General features: G+C 39.5%; 1 protein-coding gene and 1 non-coding gene across 2 annotated transcripts; one reads left to right on the forward strand and one right to left on the reverse strand.

The window, feature by feature from the left end:
• The first annotated feature begins 68 nt into the window (after positions 1-68).
• Positions 69-21,236, forward strand: LOC117289189. Its single transcript, XM_033770187.1, has 3 exons — positions 69-304; positions 12,655-13,280; positions 15,671-21,236. Exons 2-3 carry the CDS (start codon positions 12,741-12,743, stop codon positions 18,173-18,175), a joined length of 3,045 nt encoding a protein of 1,014 aa, XP_033626078.1. The 5' UTR covers positions 69-304; positions 12,655-12,740; the 3' UTR covers positions 18,176-21,236.
• A 414-nt stretch (positions 21,237-21,650) lies between these two features.
• On the reverse strand, positions 21,651-21,723 carry Trnas-gcu. Its single transcript has one exon. It is a non-coding gene; the product is annotated as a tRNA-Ser (tRNA).
• Between the last annotated feature and the right edge of the window lie 1,021 nt (positions 21,724-22,744).

A 22,744-nucleotide genomic window follows, 5' to 3' on the forward strand; every position in this document is an offset into this window, starting at 1 on the left:
CGTCTGGTTGTTCACGTTTGCTCAGCGAATAGATAACTGATTTAACAATCAAAGCATGACATCATCTTCGGACGGAGAGAAAATAGTTTTTTTAAGAGGGAGGAAAAAAATACGCAAATTCCCACGGTTCCAGGTAATTCATTACAACGCTATTTAAGAAATACAATGTGAATGATTACTTTCATAAGTAGGGGGGCTTTTATCTCTAAATAAGCGTCACAATGCTTCACAGAGAGCAGTGAATAAACGTCTGACTGCGACTGATTTTTACTTTCCGCCGAAGAACTTAAAAAGAGAGGAAAAGGTAGGCGTTTCACTTTCGTAATTTCTGTATCTGTACATTTAATTTAATTTCTAAACATCATCCATGGTCCAGTTCTGTCCGTATGGCGCCACCACTTTTTCACTCATTTTTACAAAAAGGGATATATCAATCAGGTAAATTAGATACTATATTATTTTATTTCGAATGAAAAAGTGGTGGCGCCATACGGAAACTTTTCCAGAAGCTATAATTACTGCCTCTGTGTTGCCCCAGCCCTGACCTTGGCCTTAGTGCTCCTTTATTTCAAAATCTTCCCACCCACAGTTTAGTTTTGTTTTATGGTTAAAATTAAATAACAATAATATGCATGGAAGTGCCCATGAATGATCAATCAATGAATTGAAGTTTTCAATTTCATTGAAAACAGCTCGAATTAAAACCACGTCTAGTCAATTAAAACAGTTTGTTGTGAACTCGATGTGACTCCAAGTTATTCGTAAAACAATGACGAGGACAAGGTCTGATCCACTACTGTCTACACAAAAGGTTAATTTTTTATATGAGCAGAACGGGTGGAAATGATGAATTGTTGATTGGTGATGTCGGTGTGTGTGTGTGTGTAGATTTCTTTACTGTAACTTAGGACTTGAACCATTTTTGCACGTTTTTACGATGGTGTCAGATAATTATTTTTTAAAGATTTACGTTTTGCTATAATATATTAATTGGACTGCTTGTTGTGACTTTTATGTTTTTCACAGATGATTTGTGTTTTGAGTGTATTTCAGATGAATGTTGTGTTTTGAGCGTATCCTAATCTCTAGGTCTATTCCACGGATTTGCACAGTTTGATGATTGCGCTCAGCCTGCCCTCTGCAGAATCATTTATATCATAAGCAGCCTGTTCTCTGTGTTGACAGGTTGAGTCACATGCAACATTAAATGAAAGCCGAGACTGCCATTTTTCCCTCGTACGTGTGTACAAAAACACAAAATGGACCCCATCACCAATGAACCCCATACATACACAAATGTGTACTCTGGTAGGTGGAGGTCAAGGGCTGCATACATGTATGCTTCATGGTCAACTACAAGTCGACTCAGTCTGAAGTCGATCTTGGTCCGAAGTCCACTCGGTCCAAAAATTTAAAAGAATGTTACTGTTAGAGTGTGGTTGGTGGAGAGTGTCAGGACGTAATTGGCTGCAGACTGACTTTACTTTGGTCCAAGATGAATTCGGACCGAGTTGACTTTGGCTGGAGTTGACTTGGGACTGAGTTGACTTTGGACTGAGTTGACCACGGCACAAGTTTACTTCGGATTGAGTTGACTTCGAATTGAGTTGACTCGGACTCAGTTGACCAGTAGCCAACTTACCCTTTATATGATTGTACGGATAACTTTCCGTATGGCGCCACCACTTTTTCACTCATTTTTACAAAAAGGGATATTCTCATTGAGGTAAATTAGATACTATATTATTTCATATCGAATGAAAAAGTGGTGGCGCCATACGGAAACTTTTCCGATTGTACCACCAATGCTTATCTTTAAAGGCCTAAATGGAATGATCTTTAACATCATCATATACATATACATGTCTCATAGCCTTGTGACCATTGTGGGAGAGTCTGCACTCTTGACGATTTGGCTCAATGACACTCTTGTCTGCTTTTAGCCCATCGACTGTGTGTCTCAGTCTTTTTCCCAATCCGATCCTTGATGACATCAATCCAGATCCACGTTTTGGGTTCAAGGGGTCTTCGTGTTCGAGCACACTCAACAGTATAGGTGCAATAATCGTAACTAAGCTTGGGCGATATCGATTTATTTTATTCACGATATATCGCCGACAATATATCGCGATATTCGATACAGTCGTGATTAATTAAATTTGATATCAGTCTTCAAACTCCCAGTGGAAGTTGTAGAAGAGACAGTCGTAGCATAAGAGAGGTGTTCTAATGACCTGTTCTTCTGGTTTTACTCCAAACCTATGGGGGGCAAAATGTCTCAGCTAGGAAATACATTGTGATATTGCGATACTTTATCGATTCGATATTTTGATTAAAAACAAAACGATCCGATATCGAAATCGCTTCCAAATTAGTATCAAGATATATTCGATAATATTGTGGTATTGCCCAAGCTTAATCGTAACCCTTCCTCTCTGTCAGGAGTACGGTCAATAATTGTAACCCTCCTCCCGCCGTCAGGAGGAGGGTTAAGATTAAATCACAACTACCCTCCTTCCCTTGTCGGGAGGAGGGTAACGATCCAGATTCCCCTTGGGGGTCAAGGGGTCCACGTGTTTGAGTACACCCTGCGATAATCGTAACCCTCCTCCCGCCGTAAAGAGGTGGGTGCGATTAAATTTCAATCTACATGTACATGTACCCTCCCTCCTGCTGTGTCGGGAGGAGGGTTGCAATGGTTGCAACTGCATTGTACCTCTACAAACCCTTTGACGAGTTTTCCCTTTTGCTTTTGTGATGTGATCAAACCATGAAGTTTGCGGTACATGTTTTACCACCACCATGTGTAAGTCTTGTTTGAGCGCTGTTGGTTCTGAGAAGAACTGGTGGTTGACATTTGACAACTCATCATTTTCAGGACCAAGAGATTTACACATAATATGGTCCTACCACAAACCTCACCAATGTACTCAGTTACTCCCCCATGCAAAGTTTCACATCCTACTTTTTATGCAGTTTTTTATATGTACATGATTTACAGCAGTATTTCTATAGTATACACTTACTGCTAATTTTCAAAAAACTACAATGTAAGCCTGGTACTTAAGAATCTACATAATTGTATGATAGATTAAGTCCCATGCAAAAACTGATCCTTTAACATTGAGAATATGTAAATTATTCTTTAAAAAACATCAGCAAAACAAATCACAAATTCTTTTAATTTGTACAATTTCTAAAAACTTATTTGTAAAGGTATTTATTAATGGCAACAACAGTGTGAGGAGCCAGTTTTCACCACAGGTGATGACCTTGGTTGACCAGCTGCTTCTGATTGACCTCTCCTTTCGGTTTAGTCAGTTCACAGCTGCCAGCCACAACCTCATCACACTAATTGATTGCCTATTTGGGCAATTCCACGCTAATGGACCATAAGGGATATCTTTGTAAGATCTAGGCATGTGAGAGCGAGACAAAAGGAACTATTTTGTTACAGTCTTTTCCTTGACATTTTAAATCTGTTTATAATTGTTCCTAGTTAAAAAATAAATAAAAAATCATTGACCTCTAGGAATTACAAGGTCAATTGAAATATGTTACATATGTAACAAAAGGCAGACAAATGGCCTGGAAAGTTCGACAGAATTTGAAAACAATTACAAAATATTTTGTTAGTAACCTTCCTTCTTAAAGATTGTAAGCAGTAAAACTGAGATGTTGCTGTGGGTATTAAAGGCAGTGGACACTATTGGTAATTGTCAAAGACTAGCCTTCACAGTTGGTGTATCTCAACATATATGCATAAAATAACAAACCTGTGAAAATTTGAGCTCAATCGGTCATCGAAGATGCGAGATAATAATGAAAGAAAAAAATACCCTTGTCACACGAAGTTGTGTGCGTTTAGATGGTTGATTTCGAGACCTCAAGTTCTAAATCTGAGGTCTCGAAATCAAATTCGTGGAAAATTACTTTTTTCTCGAAAACTATGGCACTTCAGGAGGAACCGTTTCTCTCAATGTTTTATACCATCCACCTCTCCCCATTACTTATTACCAAGTAAGGTTTTATGCGTATAATTATTTTGAGTAATTACCAATAGTGTCCACTGCCTTTAAGGCAATAAAAATGGGGGGAAAAGACACGTATGAACAATGGACAGACATTTTGTGACAACATTCTGTCCTTGTTTGTACTTAAATAGCAGGGAAGAAAATTTCTTAATTTTGGCTGGTCACTATCCCTAAGGGTCTGTAGAATTGGTATCTGGACAACATTGGACAATACATTTATGTTAGTATTAACTTCTATCAAATGATAAAAACCAAAATGTCTGTCCTTGTTACGTACGTATACATGTTGAAGACTTATCCTCAGTCATTTATAAAAAAAAAAATTTTTAACAACAATCCTCGTATACTTTTGAGTGTCCACAGACAAAAATGCATGACAGACAACATACTTTATTTTCAGTACTTTCGGTGTACGGGTAAAAAAAATTAATATTCTTTATCCCCGATGCAAATTTAACATCTATTATACTTCATTTTGTTACTACGTATCTGTCCTTACTCTATGGTAGTACTATCCAAACATTCCCCTCCCATGTCATACTTTGGTGCCCATTAGTGTGGAATTGCCCATTTACAAGAAGCTTTCCACTATCATTATCTTCAAACCCTGTAAGTTTAATGTAAATCTGTGGACATTTTGAAAAAGTACCCGAATCCTTAAAAAAAACTCCTCCACAAAATATTCACTGCACTACACTGTAGTGACTTGTGTACATAGTGATACTAGTATATGTACAGTACAGTAGGATTACACAGTAGTGTACACAATGTACAGTTACATGTACATTGTGATTGTCCTATAATTACTTTGACAGGATATTATGTAATGTACAATGTTATGGTACACAAATGTAAAGACAGTATACATGAGAATACTAATGCGGATGGAGGTACTAACACAGTCATACATGGATCTACATACATTAGATGGTTGTATCATGGAAGTAAAACTCTACCTCCTTCATGTACATGTTCATCTAAGGCCGAGTAAAAAAAAAAACATGTTTCACGTCCGGGTTTTTCAAAAAAAGGAGGGAGAGGGGCTTTTTATTTTTTATTTTTTATTTCAAGATGGCCGCCAATTATTGTTAAAATATGAAATATCCATTGTTTTTTCTACTGCTGAAATACACAATAACATAAATGAAACAATTTAGTCAAGGCATTCAGACAAGACATTCAGATTAATTTTGCTGAGATCATTTAAAATAACCCTATTTAAAAATTTTAAAAATGTGCATAAAAAATAAAATAAAAAAGGAGGCGACCTGTAAAAAGGAAGCGGGCGAGGACACTAAACAGGTTTCTATTTTTACTTGGCCTAATGTACTTGTGTACAATGTATCGTTTTTCCTGAATATACTGTGCACTGTATCACGTATTTGTTTTATTTTTAGTACAATTGTTTTTGTTTACTGGGCATGGGCCTTTAGCGCTTGGCCACAAACGTGCAAGGTTTCAAATGGCAGTTTAAGAACGAGTCACTACTATTTTATTCCCATTCATAAATGCCTTTTTGGATGAAAGGTGTACATGTATATAAAGCAAGAAACTCTGTAAAACTTATCTGTTTTCAGCATTCTTTCCTTTCAAGAGCTCTGTACGTGTGTATTGCATTTTTTTGACTGCACAACAGTTTTCGGATATGCATTTGTGCACGTTCGTAGTAGTACATGTATGTATCTTTGTATTCATGGGCCAAAATGGCACGGTGAGATCGATCACCCCTGGGAAACAACCAGTTAAAAACAGCTCCAGCTGGTCATTAGTTATTATAAACCGTTTAAACACCCCCACGTGACGCGCTCTTCACCAATAGAAAATGCAAAACTGTCTGAGGTATTTATGAACGAAAATAATACATTCACATTCAAGTTTACTTGTGATACAGCCGGCGTCAATGTAAGTTTTATTATTTTGACTGATAATATTGGAAATTTTGTATTGAGTAAACTCGATGTTGATTATTTCCTGTGTGCAACTGCAAGATGAAGCCTCAAAAAACATTGTTTCCGACATGCAACTCCTCCAGGAGTAAAAAATAATTGCCGTTGTACAATTGTAGCATCGGGCAGAAATGTGGCATGTTTGTAGCAAGCCGAGGTCAGTTAGGTCATCTATTGGATTACGTTTACTTGAGGAAAAAACCCACACTGTTTAATTCCGTTTTAACACTAAAACCCAGAGATTTTCCGGATAATCTGACATTATTTCAGCAGTGTTTTTTGATCATTTAGAAATATCACAATTTTTTATCACAATTTTAGATTGTACACATCATACATGCAAAAAAATTATATTTAAATTTGCTTATAGAAAGTGACATCGGCGATATCGATGTACGAATAGTTGAAAATTAATGAATTAAAGCATTAAGAAAAAGTGCCAGGGTCATAAACAGGTATTAGAGTAACATCGATACATCAACTATACATTAATGACGTTCTGTATGTTCATTAGGTTCATTGTAAATCCATGTTGACTGACAGCACTAATTATTTAGAGTCTTGACGGATATGTCCAGTGAACATGTGTACAGTTTGTTCTGATATGTACATGTACACGCCCTTACATGTACAATCTATGTGAATGCTAATTAGCATTTTGTTTCGTACACTGATAAGTTATTTTTCACCTTGTTTGTTTTTCAATTGACGTCAGAATGATAAAGGGTTTCTTGAGCTCTGAAGCCATACACTATGAGGAGGTAATGTCTTGGCTTTGTTATTTCAAATTCTTTTGGAACACGTTCGATTGAGTGTATGGAGTAAGATAGCTTCATTTTAGTTGCATTATGAGTAAAAAATAAGTTATTAGTCCATCCAAAGTTCAAAATCTTTCTCATTAGCTTGTGTAACAACGTGACTGACATTACATTGTCGTGACTGACATTAAACGTGACTAACATTACACTTTTGTTTAATTAATAAAAAAAATTAAACGACAATTATTTACCTGTTTGATAACGTTGTTGCTTTACCCTGACCCCTTAGATTTAATTGCTACCGTGTATACTTTTATGACAAAAATCTTCATTTTTTGTGACTGACATTAGGCCGAACAAAATAATAGTTGTGTTTCCTATTACACTGTGGATGGGAATAGGGTAGGTAGGGGGGTAATATCTTTTTTTTTTGCTTAAAGTTTTTATGGCTCCGAAAATTAGGGTAGGCTAATGTTCCTAAATAGTTTTTTTTGCGCACTTAATTTAAAGACTGACCATGTCAAATTTGTTATTGTATGTCAATAGTACCTATCAGCACTGTCTATTCACTGATTCAATGCATGTATCTGACTTAACACCAGTAGAAAGTGGATGGTTTGAGTCCAAATAAAAACACAAGAACATGTCACCATTCTTTCAAAGACAAATAACACCAACATGTTTTTATTGCCGTTTTATAATATATGTACGTAAATAAATAAATATAATCCGTGAAAGTTGGTAGTTGATGTACTTGCGAAGGCCTGTATTTTGTCTTCTGTGTCCGGGTGTCCTAATGTAAATGCAGAGTTTATTGTTGATTCAAGTGGTAACGATCGCATCATGTTTGTAGTGGTCAACTTGTGGGAGCATCCCACGTCAACGCGAACACTCCCCCTGTCCCCGGTGCCGCCATGTTGCAAACGGCCTTGCAAACTATACTGCGAGGAAACACACGGCCTCGAGCAGTCAGTCGAGTCACGATCGAAAGCGTCGTGGTATCACACGTGTTTGCAGCCAGAAGCAGGGCACCAAGCTTGTGTTGACCCACAATAATATGTGCGTTATCCCGATTGGCCAGTAAGTGGGCAAAAAAAATTCACACACAATAGCAAGTGAGCTTTCAAAACACACTCATGTTGACCAACGTTTTTCATTGCCTGGTACCCAACTGTGAAAAGTTTCCTGTCATTGGACTTGGAGGTGACGTCAAGTCAAACATTTTCCAAAACACTTTCCTCATTATTAATGGAGCCTAAATTAATTGAAAATACGCACACAAAAAAACCCTTTCAGAAATTATAATGTCAACTTCATCTGCAAATTACAACTTTATCTGCAGATTTAGCTTATTAATTGGCATTATAAATTTTTGAAACACCCCTACGCTCCTTTTTCGACGAGCCCAAACACGTCACAGAACCGCGCAAAAAAGTAATCACGCAAGTTGGAAATTGTGCACATTCGCGCACGTAAATGTTTTAATTTGCGTAGGTATATCTTCAATTTGCGCAAGTTAAGCACACTGATAGAACATGTAACACAACAACTGAATTTGCCGACGGAATTGGAACGACTTGTACTTTTGTAGGAGCTAGCTCACGAAATTACGTGGTGGTACGATCGAAGTGACCAAGGTACGAAATGGAAAAGGTTCGAAGTGTCCGACATTCATGTTTGAATGAGTAAAAAAAATAAAGGAAAAAACGAAGAAGAAATCCAGGACGATGTGCACAAAAATGAGGTTTAGGGTCGGCACCATAAGATTTTATTTTATATCGTTTTTACGAATAAAAAGATGTAGGGTCGGCGTGATTTTCTAGGGACGGTCGGGTAACCGGAAACACAACTATTATTTTGTTCGGCCTTACACTAAGCCTAACAAAAGCGTTCATTTGACGACACATACCTGGTATCTAACATTAGTTTCATATTAATTAAAGGTGTTTTCCTAAAGATAAACACTGAGAGTTGTTATTTTTACCAAACAAAATAAAATTAGTGCCTTTGGATTAATGAAAACTGCAAAAATAAATAAATTTTGTGTTCCTACCTATATATTCTATCAATTTTTCAAAAGATGTTTGAGAAAAAATTATTTTGAAATTTTGACCCTCGTGTCGCACTTGCTTGGAATTGCCCCCTTTCAAAAATGAAGCATAAATCCTTGTAGTAGCCTGCAACACTGAACTTAACATGACCAATGAAACCCAAGCACCTTTGTGGTTGTTTCAACAAACAATGAATTAGGCCTACAATTATTTTTTAATTCTGGTTGTCATGGTTGTGACGTCAAGGAGTTTTTATAAGTGAACATCCATAATCACCATAATCACCATACTAGCCATTAGCCAGGTATTCCAAGGAGAGAAGACTTCTAAGGAAGAAAGTTTTAAAATGCAGGAGGAAAACCCAGAGAATTATTCAAGGAAAAACAAAACCCACGCGGTCAGGTAGAGACTTAAAAACCCAACCCACATACATGTAGTGACTGAGCTTAGGCACGTACAGGTGTATTCGGAATTACCAAATAATGTACTTGATAGTCAAGAACACTGAGATCTGTTTCAGGTATACCGAAATACCAATGTGTTCTATATGGCAAAATGATCAAAATTGTACTCTGTACTGTACATTTACATTGTAGGCCCCTTTCGAAACAACTGGATTCCGCGTTGGATTTGGCTCAAGCTAGCTTGGCCCCGCTCTGCCCACGAAGCACATGTGAGCAAGAACACGTGGGGCTCTTCAATGCCTTTTCCGCACAACTCTGCCCCGCGCGCCAAGCATAGGCATGTCGGACCTTATTTGTCGGACCTTCGTTGCATTGTGATTGGTCAATACGCAATGGGGCGGAGCTTAATGGATCGGTCTATTGCGTGTGCTTTGCAAACACGCGCCCAGGGTTTCAGAGAATGGAGCCTCAAGGTGAATCCCAAGCCAAAGCCGTGGTTTCGAAAAGGTCCATTTCGGTTTGTTTCCCTCTTAAAAAAAGCTTTTCTGAAGTCAGTGGTAGGGTAAAGGCAATTAGTGAGGAGAATACAAAGCCCAGAAGTCATCCATTCTAAGCAGATTGCTTCTTGTACGGTTGCTTGACATTCTGCGACTTCCAGTTAACACATGCAAATCCAAGTTTGTGACTCGCTGGTAATAAACTAATGTACAGTTATCAGTAATGTAAGACTACCGAGTACACATTGGTGTGTAGGTGCCAAGAAACTGATTGTTCACAGAAAATGTTTGAAGGTACATGCTTAGAGGCAGTGGACACTATTGATAATTACCCCAAATAATAGTTGGCATAAAATCATACTTGGTATTAAACAAGCAATGGAAAGCTGTTTTTGGGATTGGGGAATGTATAGTTTTTGATAAAGAGGTAATTTCTCAATGAAATAATCAAATACTTCAGGCCTGAAGCCTTTTATTAGGCATTTGAAGGCACACAATTTTGTGCAACGAGGGTGTTTTTTCTTCTTTTCTTCCTTTTGAAACTTCGATGACAATTGAGTAAAACAAATTATTTTATGCTAAATGTTGGGATACACCAAGTGAGAAGACTTCTCTTTGACAATTACCAATCATGTTTAGTGCCTTTAAGTATTGTAAAAAGTTTGTGCAGAAATTGGGCGCTTGCACAGTAAGCAGCGAATGGTGATCGTAAGTGCAGAATTTGATGCTAAGCAGAGCCATAAAAATGGGCCCAGATGTACAGTATGAGAGGCAATTGCTTTTTGCGTGTTTTGTGCGGTTCAGACGTGTTTTGAAATACTTTTTGTATTTAATTATTCATTGAGATGTAATGTACAATTCGAAAACATCTGATGTTTATTTTGTACAGCATTATGAATTCTAAATAATTCAGTTTACAATCCAATACAAAAGTACAGTTTAATGAGAATTATGAAAACTAGGTAGTCAGAAATGTCATACTCATGGGAGGCGCCCAGAACTCAACTACGAGACTGACTGTGGGTGGATTTTCAACCATTCATTCGTTCCTTTTTTTTGGAGAAAGGGACTACTTTAAATTAGATAATACACTGTACCTGAGACTGAGCGCCTAAGGATTTCACAAAGAGTCACTGAGACAATTATTTTCTCGAGTAAGAATGAGTTACTTGTCCTAACTTTTTACTAGCCTTCAGTTTTTTTTAATAACTCCTAGGACTAGCCCCAAGTTAGGACTAGTCCCAACTCTTTGTGAATTTGACCCCAAGACAAACACATCTGCATTTAAGACAATTCAAGGCTTTAGCAGCAGAGGCAAGGGTAAAGCCCGATTCATACTTCCTGTGAATGCGAAGGCGAAGCGAATGTTGACGTCACAAATTCGCATAGAATAATTCGCAGCTCAACTCTGCTCTACTCACTTGCAAAAATTGCTGCGAAAGGAGGGTTGTGACGTCAAATTTACATTTGCTTCGCATAAAGTATAAACCGGGCTTTACACATTCAAATTGCAAGTCAAACAGTAATGAGTGACTATGTAAGGGCAGGTCTAGTCATGCCGCGGTTGTACCGTCCTTTCAGCTCTATGGTTGTACCAATGGACTGTTTCAGTATTGCAAATCAGTTTGTGATGGTTATTTGTGGGTGTGGAATCTCCATTTTGCTAAATCCTTTACTTTGTACTGGACTTTATAATACATGTACATGTAGTCCCCCGTGTTGGTTGCGCCAGTGCTTGTTGCACAACAAACACGTGTCTACACGTGTCTGCATGTAGTTTATAATATAATTTGTAAATCCACCCCTGAACTTGTATCCACACCTGTGTTAAATGAAGAAAAAAAATTGTGGTGAATAGTTCCAGTTATTCTGATCAATCCCTAATCCTATGAATAAATCAGAACTTGTGATGAATTTGGGAAATGTTTTCTGTGCTTTAAAAGTTTTTAATGTATACATGTAGATGTACAGTATACATAAAATATGGTAGACAAACAGGATGTTGTGATTAAACTGGGTATTAATGGTGAAAAGTGTACTGTGGTTGGACAGGGATTAAAATATATTTTTGTCGTGTACTGTGGCAAATCAGTTTTAATTGGATTATATTTTAATGAGGCTGGCCTGGCAACTATGCCAGTTGAAACACCTGACGACCGGTCAGAATTCACCCGAGTGGTCTGGCTGGCTCCATGTAGTTCATTGTTGAAAAGCATCCCTGTTTCATTTGCAATTTGAACTAGTGAACGAGTTGAAGTATGAGTGAAATAACAAGTTAACTGACTGACCAGTCACTATAAAAAGTTAAGGGAAAACCCTGACAGTTAAAGTCTGTATTGTGAAATCATACTTCGAAGAGTCAGTTAAGATTGATTGGCGCTTACTAGGAACAGACTGGCATCCAGGAAGGGGTAGGTTTGAGACCTGCAGTAGATTTCACGAAACGCTAGGATTAATCCTATTTCGAGTTAGGCAGTAGGATGGGTTCATTGCGTCCTACGTCTTTGGATACCGAACGTAACTCGTCCTAAGTCTAGATTAATCCTAAGTTAGGAAGAGTTTTGTGAAATAGATGGCTGGGGTCAGAATCCATTGACTCTTTAGTCAAGGTTCAAGACCCTTTGTTCAAGACCAAAAATAACATCTGAATGTCCAAGACTGAGATAATGAGATGTTAATGCAGTAATTACATGTCAATGTATTCTACATGATCAACGACCAAATCATACATAACCAAACATGTGTATCTTTGCGCTGGTACAGTTAACGATATCCTTTGCATAGAATAGCAAAAGTCTATGCAAATTGTAGCAGTTGCTTCCCCATTATCATTCAGTGTGCACAAATCTGTTTGAATTATTTTGCTCTGCAAATGGATGAAATCGTTCCCAAGATGATGCTTTTTTAGTATGTGAAAACATTCATTAAATTGTTTTTTTTTCTATTCATTTGTTTGATTTGCAGACACTTCATCGATCACCGTGAGACAGTAATGCACTCAAACGGTTGATGGTACCGACAAAGACACAACAGCTACACCGCCAGTAGCCATGGAGGAGCAGGCCGGTCGGAGTGGCAGCGGTGGCAGCAGCAGCGGGGGCAACAACAACAGCACCGATCAGGGCTCCTTCGCCGAGGTCACTGTCATCGACTCTCAGTTCCAGCACTTCAGCAGCTACATCGAGGTCATCCGCGTCTTCAAGTGTCGGCTGTGCACCTTCTGCAGCCCGCTGGAGCATGTCATCGCCAGCCACATGTCCGAGGTTCACTTCCCCCGGCGGTGCTTCCTCTGCAAGCAGTGCCTGTTTGTCTTCGAGGACAGGGCGCAGCTGGTGAGCCACCTGGACTCGGCGCACGGCACCAAGAGCATCGCGGTGTGCTTCGGGGACAACGTTAACGGCGGCTACTCGTCACCTCCACCGTCCCTCAGCATGATGATGCGGACAACAGAGGGAGAGGAGAGGATTGCTCAGCAGATGGCTGAGGAGACGGGTGTGGAAGAGACGAGTGGACGGGTCACCTCGAGCACGGGCAACCTCGCCAACCTTGCTGAGGGAGTTCCTGTCAGTCCGATTCCAACAGATTGCACGGTAATGATGCACTTTATGTTTTCATTTTGTTATAAAGGCAGTGGACACTATTGGTAATTACTTAAAATAGTTATCAGCATGAAACCTCACTTGGTTACGAGTAATGGGGAGAGGTTAATAGTATAAAACATTGTGTGAAACGGCTCCCTCTGAAGTGACGTAGTTTTCAAGAAAGAAGTAATTTTCTGCGAATTTGATTTCGAGACCTCAGATTTAGAATTGGAGGTTTTGAAATCAAGACTCTGAAAGCACACAGCTTCGCGTGACACGTTGTTTTTTCTTTCATTATTATCTCCCAACCTAGACGACCAATTGAGCTGAAATTTTCACAGGTTTGACCAGTGAGATGACTGGACTTTGACAATTACCAACTGTGTCCAGGGTCTTTAAGCCAAATATAATGCAAAACAATTTTCTGATAACCAAAAATATGCAGGACAGATGGTTAAGTGATGGTATTTTGGCAGGATTTATTCTGGTAGGCATAATTTTGTTGTGCTTAGCTACTTTTTGAGCTCAAGCGGCTCAATGAAATTGGTCTCTGATGTGTCAGATTAACTTGTTTATCCAATTCTGATTCTGATATTGTTTGTACACAATCATTATCATCATGTTCTTGTTGTTGTTGTGACTGCTTGTGTTGTTGCTTTTTGTTATGTTGTTCACATTGACAATATTATTAACCATGTTTATATTATTGGTATTTTTTTTAGGTTTCAAGAGACCAGTAACACACACAACGGAAGTTACTCCTTAGCCACCCAAACAAGCAAAAATGTTTTTTTTGTACTGTAAATTGCAAACTTGTTAGTTGTCTTTATTTGTTATTGTTTTCTTCACAAAAAAGTGCTTTATTCCCCACATACCTTTGTTTGCCAACTTAGTATCCTGTTGGTACAGGCACTATGCGGACGAGTTCTGCTACATTCAGCATTTTGTTTGTTTGTACATAAAAATGTCTTTTGTACTAAAAAGCTTGTTATTTATGAATTTGTCTTGACAAAAGTGTAACAAACTGTATTTTTCCTCATTACTTTTGTGTGTCAACTTAGTATCCTGTTGGTACAGGCACTATGCGGACGAGTTCTGCTACATTCAGCATTTTGTTTGTTTGTACATAAAAATGTCTTTTGTACTAAAAAGCTTGTTATTTATGAATTTGTCTTGACAAAAGTGTAACAAACTGTATTTTTCCTCATTACTTTTGTGTGTCAACTTAGTGTCCTGTTGGTACAGGCACTATGCGGACGAGTTCTGCTACATTCAGCATTTTGTTTGTTTGTACATAAAAATGTCTTTTGTACTAAAAAGCTTGTTATTTATGAATTTGTCTTGACAAAAGTGTAACAAACTGTATTTTTCCTCATTACTTTTGTGTGTCAACTTAGTATCCTGTTGGTACAGGCACTATGCGGACGAGTTCTGCTACATTCAGCATTTTGTTTGTTTGTACATAAAAATGTCTTTTGTACTAAAAAGCTTGTTATTTATGAATTTGTCTTGACAAAAGTGTAACAAACTGTATTTTTCCTCATTACTTTTGTGTGTCAACTTAGTATCCTGTTGGTACAGGTACCAAGCAGAAGATTTCTGCTACACTCAGCATTTTGTTTCTTTGTACATAAAAATGTTTTTTTTTACTGAAAAGCTTGTTATTTATGAATTTTTCTTGACAAAAGTGTAACAAACCGTCTTTTTCCCCATTAACTTTGTGTGTCAACTTTGTATCCTGTTGGTACAGGTACCAAGCGGAAGATTTCTGCTACATTCAGCATTTTGTTTGTTTGTACAACACATACATGTACATGTACATAGTGTATACCAAGGATTTTTATTATGTTCTCTCAATGTTTGGACATTTTTCAGTCGTCCCCGTTGGTTTTGTACACAAAATCTTCCGAGCACTGTCCCGGTGTAACTTTTTCCTGGATCCCTTTTATTAAAGTCCTCGTGTCGGTTGTCAATATTAGACATGCCTATTGTGTACATACATGACATACACATGTAGCGATGTACATGTGTAGTCTACATGTATCTGCCTCATGTGCTTCTTTTGGGGAGGGGTTGTCAATACATCATGCTTTGAAAATGGGTAGTTGACACACTTAAATAATATTAATATGATACATACTGTACATGTATACTTTTCACAAGGAACTTGTTCAGTTATAGGCCTATGTGGTGCAGTAGGCCCTATTGCACAGACGTTTTTTAAAAGATTACATTTATATTTGCTTGTTATGAGGCTAGTACAAAAATGAAATTTAATATAAGTATTTTAAAAGAATTGTTTTTCTTCAAAATGTTATGCTTTGAACAATTAGGTAATGATATGCTGGCATGCTAGTATTACATCTTAATTTGTTTTGTTTTATTTTATTTCTGAACAGGCGCTTTCAGGTGCTCCATCCAGAAAGACACCACCAGAGGGAGGAAGAGCAAGCGAGCCACCAGCGATCATCATCGACTCCAGACAAGACCAACTTCAGTCTCGTAGCAGCTCATGTCACCCAAGCAGCTCAAACCAAGTCTACAGCAGCCCGGATATCATTGACTGCGAGGCTCCAAACTCAAGACTAGAAGTGCCAAGCCGTCAACAGCAACCTCCTGTTTCCTTACCGCCCAACGCAGAGCTCCGCGTCACAATCGGAAACACGTATTGTCAGTCCTACATCAAGACAGAGCCGATTAGCCCCGTAAGAAGTGCAGAGTCACATCCAAAGCCGAAAGCGAGACCTTTTCTAAGTAGGAGTCGCCATGACCCAAGGTCTTACATGCGTAGGTGGTCTCTTACAGAAAATTCCTCACCCGAAGATGCTTTGGCTAACGCCAACTCAAGGATGAGTAGATCATTTGACATACCTGGCTCCGAAAGCGGGTTACAAAATGGTATTGAAGAGGTTGAAGATATGAATTCCGAGAAAGATGTGAGGGATGAAGGGGCTCAGAAATCAAGCCATATTAATGGGGAGGTAATGAGGGAAAGTAGTAGCGATGTTCCAGAAAATAGAGAAATTAGTAACAAAGCGGAATGTAACAAAAGTGCTGAGGAGAGAGGGAGAATGATTGAAAAGAGCAAATCTATGGATGCTGTTAGAGAAACTCGTACTTTATTGGGAGGGTCAAAGTCTTACGTGGGCGGGCGTTCCGTAGATGGAAGGCCACCACGCTTAGTTAGACAAAGTGTAGTTGAAGAAAGTCCAGGGAACTCACCCCTCCCTAGAGTAATGTCACAGGAGGACTCAAGTAGCCTGGAGAAGAGCGACAGGTCCCATTTAACTGTTCCTTTCAGCGGAGCGGAAATGATGAGGAGGGAGAATTTTAGTCGTAGTTTTCCTGGCACCAGTGGTAAGCCATCCGTTGAGCCTCACCAAAATCAGAAACCATCCGAAGGTAGTCAAAACTTCAGGCACACTTTACGGGATCTAGTCAGTAGCCGAATAGAGCACGGGGAGAGGCAACAGCAACAGCAACATCAGGCGACAGCTCCTCATACCTCTGAATCCAATCAGTTTGCCAACCTGGCCGTCAGTAATGCTGCAGCAACTTGGATGAGGGCAGGACGAGTGCGTAGCTACAGCATCAGTGAAGGAGAAATGCGAGGATTCCAGGCGAATTTACACCCTGATGGAACTCACCTGAAACCTGTCGAGGGTCAAATGGTGCCAGGCGCTTTGGAGAGAGACCAAGCTACAAATGGACATTCTCGTTTGCCTCCAGGCCACCCCCAAATGCCCCACGGGCTTCATCACTATCCAGGAGGGTTAGTCTACCAACCTTTCTCGATTGAAGGTGAGCCGAAGCATCTCAGATACTACAATCAGGGTCCGAGGATGGCCAGTCAGAATTCTGTTGATGGTCTACCACACCCGGCTAGAGTGAGGCTGGAAGAGAATGGGCAACACCCGATTCAAAATCAACCGATGGAAGAGTCTTTCTTGTACAAGTTCCTTCGCAACAATGGTGGTCGAAAGTACAGACGCAACTCTGTGAATATGGGCAGTGAAGGCCCAGCTGCAGCTCTAATGTCCCCACATGGTGCTCCCCCTCGTGGGTTCATCCCCCATCCTGAAGGAGTAGAGCCGATTGGATTTGATAGACATAGAGGATTGCCTTGGCCACCACCCCGTCATCATCACCCTGACCATCCCTTCCCACAGCAGTCACCTTTCCCCTCTCACATGCCACCTTATCAAATGGTTTGGAAGGACAAGCTTGATGCCAGCCAGGTCTCGCCCAATACATCAGTGAATGGTGAGCAAAGACCAGGGGTAGAATATGGCAGTGTGCCAGAGAGAGAACCGTCTGGGAGAGGTGACTCAGCCGGTGTTCCAAATGGGGTCGTAGTTATTGATGGAAAGGTTATTCGGGCAAAGCAGGCTGAAGGAGGTGAATCTAATCAAGACCTGGCGAAGGATATCACCAGGCAGGTCCAACAGGTCATGGGTGGTACACAACCTCTCTATAATTCAACTGATCGACACATGCCGCCTTGGATGGAAGGCAATGACCGACCAGAGTCACCAGATGATCCCATGGATGGCGATTCTGCAGCACAGAGACGCAGCCGTAAGTCAACGTTTAACATCTACCGTGAGATTCCTGAACGGAAAAGAAAACTAGACCACGACGAAGAGGAGAAGATTAAACACAGTTACAATGCAGACGGGAGCTTTGACTACTTCTCGCTGACCGGCTGGAAGGCGTACAAGTGTGACCTCTGTAAGAAGCGTCGCTTCAAGACGGCATCCGAGCTGCAGGAGCATAAGCAACGGAAGCACGGTCTAGAGAGAAGCCACAGTAGTCAAGGAAGCTTAAACGGCATTCCTGAGGGTGGTCTAAACCCGTCGATGATGGAAATCAACGAGCCAAATGATTCCCCGGCTTCAGGGTGAAGAGACCTTTCAGCGAGTAAGATCACACTGATTGGCTCGTTGTATTTTCGAAAAACCGGCATGGAAGCTGTTATCAGCCTTGCCTGTTGTAACCTATTGAGGAATTGTTGGAGCTCTTTCTGAAGGTGTTGAACCTGCTCCGGGAAAAAGTTGCGGAGAAGTTTTAAGAGCTCACTCTGTCTGATCTTGAGGGGTCTTAAAAGTTGGCAGCGATACTCCATATACATTGGGGTTGTTGCGGTCACCCCCTCAGGATGAGGATGTTTTATTTTTGTGTTGTGTGCTTCAGAGCCGCAACGGTCTAAGTTGGAGTGACAGGGTTTATGGTGAAGTGAACATTGGTTGAGTCGTGGTCTTGTGTGAAAGTGCACCTGTGGTTTATTTTTTTGAGATGATGCTTCTTGTGCTTCCTACACGAACAATGCTTTTGGGTTTCCGGTCTCACTTTATAACTGAACTGTGAATCAATAAGTCTGTTTTTTATATATTATTCGGTAGGCTTCGTTTTTTTGTTTTGAACATTTCGTACAATCTGTAAAACATCCGAATACTTCGATGAATATCATGGAAACACGAATCTAGTTGTCCTGCATATTTGCCTTGGCTGTCCCAGTGCCTAGCCAGATTTTTAAGTATGGACATCGAATTCCTGGTTTGGGACAAAAGACATTTTTATGAGGAAGCTAAACTCTACTGACAGAAGACCCTCACGGAAGTGTATTGTTACATTTTGTTATACATGCAAGAAACAAGCATGTACTTAAAGTCAGCTGAGGTCACATCATTGGCCATCATGGTCTTTTGTTTTCCTTCCCTTTTTGAGTTTAAGTTCAAACAGCATTTCGTTGGACCTTTTCTAACGGTCATTGTTCAGTCTGTACTTGCTTCAGATGAAGTGTCATAGAGGCAACAACACAATGTTTGTTTCTAAGTAGAATAATTATGTGGAGAACTCTGGGCGATCTTGCTTCAAAGACGAGGTTTGCTTCAAGTGGTGAGGCAAGTTACGGGACTGTGTTTCGGAGACTTGCGTTACAAACTTGTAGTTTACGCAGTTCAATCTTGGTGTTTCATTATCAGATGTCCTGTGAGTTCCATGGTCGAGTTTGACCCTTTTTAGCGTCCAATAGTCCAGACACTGATGTTTTGTGACTGTTTTCAACCAAACACCTGAGTTCGTTCACCTCGTTGAACTTCCTGCATACATGTTCCTTGAGATTACTGTCACGACTGCAACATATCTACGTGTTTTGATGTTTCCTTTTTTGTGATTTTGTTTTTGTTTTGTTGTTGGCGAGTTCTGTTTTTTGGCTTTGAGGTAAAGAGAGGATGTAGGGGGGGGGTCTAGGTTCCAGACCACCCTAGTAAAGCAAACTATTCAATTTATTTGCACTGTGGTAAAAATAGTGGGGTACCAAGGCTAACCAAGTTATTGTTCAACATACTATCCTGATTGGTGTATATTATTATACCCTGATTAGAATATTGCTCACCTAATGTGGAGAGCAACAAGTATGGTGACAATAACGACTGAACTTCGAAGGATGTTCCTGGGGCTGGATTAAGTTAAACTTCAGATGAAAATTTTCAAAATAAAATTTCACTGTTGAAAACCAGTGCATTTTTGCTTTCAGACACATCATGAAATGTGTACTTGTTCACAAATCAGGTAATTTTAAACCAAAAACTCAATATAACAATTTAATGAGGTTGGAACCCTGTTTTTTACAACCAGGGCCTAATTTCGTAGAACTGCTTTTAAGCAGACAATTTTGCTTAACAATTTTGCGCTTAGCAAAATCTAGCAGGATACCAGTCAAAGATTGCGCATGTGATAAGGCAGTTTTGCTGATAACCTTATTCTTAATTTTGTTGTGTTTAGCTACTTTCTGTGCTAAAGCAACTCTATGAAATTGGGGGCCAGGAATATCCGTAGAGAGTTCAGATTTGTTAATTTTGAGCCCTTGACCCCTTTTTCCAATGAATACCACATTTTTTTAATTTCAACATGACCAAATCAGAAGACTATTTTGAAAAACTGTACAGCAAGCTAAGGAGTAATCAAAATACATGAAGTATTTGGCACTTCACCTGTAACTCATGTTACACTTCCAGGTTACTCACATACTGGTGAAATTAACAGAAATGTTTCTTTATTTTTCATATTTTTGGGATAACTCATATATTTTTTTAAATTGTTGCATAAAAGTACTGCATAAGATCTAGAGTGTATCCCTGCATTAACTGGAGATCGGCGAATGAACCCCCTTCTTTTGACCAATCACATTTTTGTGAAAGGGCCGTTTGTCTGTTCAAGAAACAGTCGAGTTCAATCCATTGTTATGGACATCCAGACAGTTTTGTAGGGGGTTTTGGTTTTTTTTTGTAAATGATTTTATATACACATAATTTGGATTTAAGCAGAGTGTGTAGGGAACGCTGCAGTGGCCGTGTGGTAAGAAGTACGTGCGGTTTTAAACGCATTGACATTAGATTTTCCCACTAATTGTGCTGTGTTTCCACACACAGTACGTGTTGCACTTTTGTCATCATGTCGGCGGAACAAAATTTGATACAAACTATTTTTAACCATTTCAAGAATCTATATCCAAGTTTTTTGGTTTTTTTTACATAGGTAAAATGATTTTTAAAGAAACCGACAAGTGAATTATTAGCTTTTATCATTTTCCTTTCACACATTTTTCGATTTTCATTTCATGTTTACACTCAGGATGTGAAACTGAATTTTATATAATATATATATATAACTGCCTTTTAAATTAATTCATGTAAGTATCACGCAAGGCTGGGCCTTGCAATTTTCTTACCGATGAAGCAAGTTAAACTGCATTTAAAACATGGAGCATGTGTGTGTGTGTGTATGGGTGATTTTAACTGCACCTGTATTGTTGTGCAGAAGGACATGTACAAACAAAACACTTAATTTTGTAAAAACTGTAGTGCTTCCTGCAGCAGTCCAGACTTGGGTCCAAGTCATAGAGTTATATATATAAGAACTAGAGGGCGCACTGGCCTATATACGCGCTCTGGCATGCGCCCAGGCGGCCATTTTCTAAGTTGACAAAACTGGCATCCCCCAGCGTGTGTTTGTGCGGCCATTTTGTAAGTTGAACAAACAGCATCGCGTGAGCGTTCAATAAAAAAAAACTCAAACGTGTATTTCATATTCAACGCGCGTGCAGAATGACGCGCTTGTCATCTTGCAGTCCCGTGGCGTTTGTGCATGAAGTATCACTCGTGCGCCCTCTAGTTCTTATATATAACTCTATGGTCCAAGTACACTTCATCTGACGAGCTTTTTCAGGTAATTGTTGACCACTCACAGTCCTGAAATGGAACAAGCTGATCACTCTACAGTCCAGACTCTGATCTCAGTACACTTTATCTGACGAGCCCCCAAAGGGAAAGTGGCTGGGTACATTTTAAAATGGTTTTTGGGGGTTGAACAAAGAATTGACTAGAGTGGGATTCGAACCAACGACCTCCGGATTAGCGTGCCGGCGCTCTACCAACTGAGCTATCTAGCCCTATATTGGCGGTCTCCCTACTTTGTCAATGTCGGCGTTTGAACGCTTTTCAGATACTTGTTGACCTCTTACAGCATGCAATTTATAATCAAAATCAGAAGTTCTCAAATTGAACAAGTCTTCACTCTACTGAACTGAAAGACACACAATCCTTGTTAGTCAAACTTCTTTTCGGTCATTTTAAAGTGCTGTTGATAGACCATGTGAACTCTGTTTACAATAAGTGTGACCTTGTACATTTTGGGGTATTCTGGCAGGCCAGATACTGCACTGGTCATATGGGAAAGTTTACATTTGTTGTCAACTTCCACTTAAATACAATAGTTATGAAAGTAAAAGCTGGACGAATTTGAGATGTGACCCCTTTCATCATATCAAAAGTTGATAAGAATTAGACAGTGCAATCTCCATAAAATATGAGATTTGATGTTTTCTTCCAAATGTTTTACAAATCATGCCTGCAGGATGTCCAGGCTCTGTGGCTCTTTTGTAAACACGTGATGTCACAGGTCACATTGTCTATAGACAAACCTATTGCCACTCAGATATGACATCCACTTGTTGAACAAGGTGTGTTTGTGGTCAGATTTTGTCTAGCAATATGGATCATTGGCATGTTACACAAAGTTGATGTCCATTCATGTTTTCAATTGTTTGGCTGGAATCCAGTTTCACAACAAATGGAGTAGCACACAACGTCTTGGTGCATAGATTTTTGTTTGGGGGGGGGGGGGGGGGGGGTGGGGGCTGTTTGAGGTTTACAGTCACGACTTCTTTTTAAAAGACAATTCGTGCAATGGTCATTTAGTATAAATCCAATAATACTTATGTCACGTGTGCATAAGTTTCCCTCGAAGCTTCTCCTGAAGATGATCAGAGCATACTGATTGAAACATTGAGTTTGTAAACCGACGGTTCTTTTCAGACCCACCACTCTACTCCAAGAAGATATTCACATGGTGTGACCACAAACCTCTTTTTGTTAAGTTTCCCCCTAAGGGGTCGTGTAGTAAGAGTAGAC

The sequence above is a fragment of the Asterias rubens genome, chromosome 4, assembly GCF_902459465.1.
Source record: "Asterias rubens chromosome 4, eAstRub1.3, whole genome shotgun sequence".
Lineage (NCBI taxonomy): Eukaryota > Metazoa > Echinodermata > Asteroidea > Forcipulatida > Asteriidae > Asterias > Asterias rubens.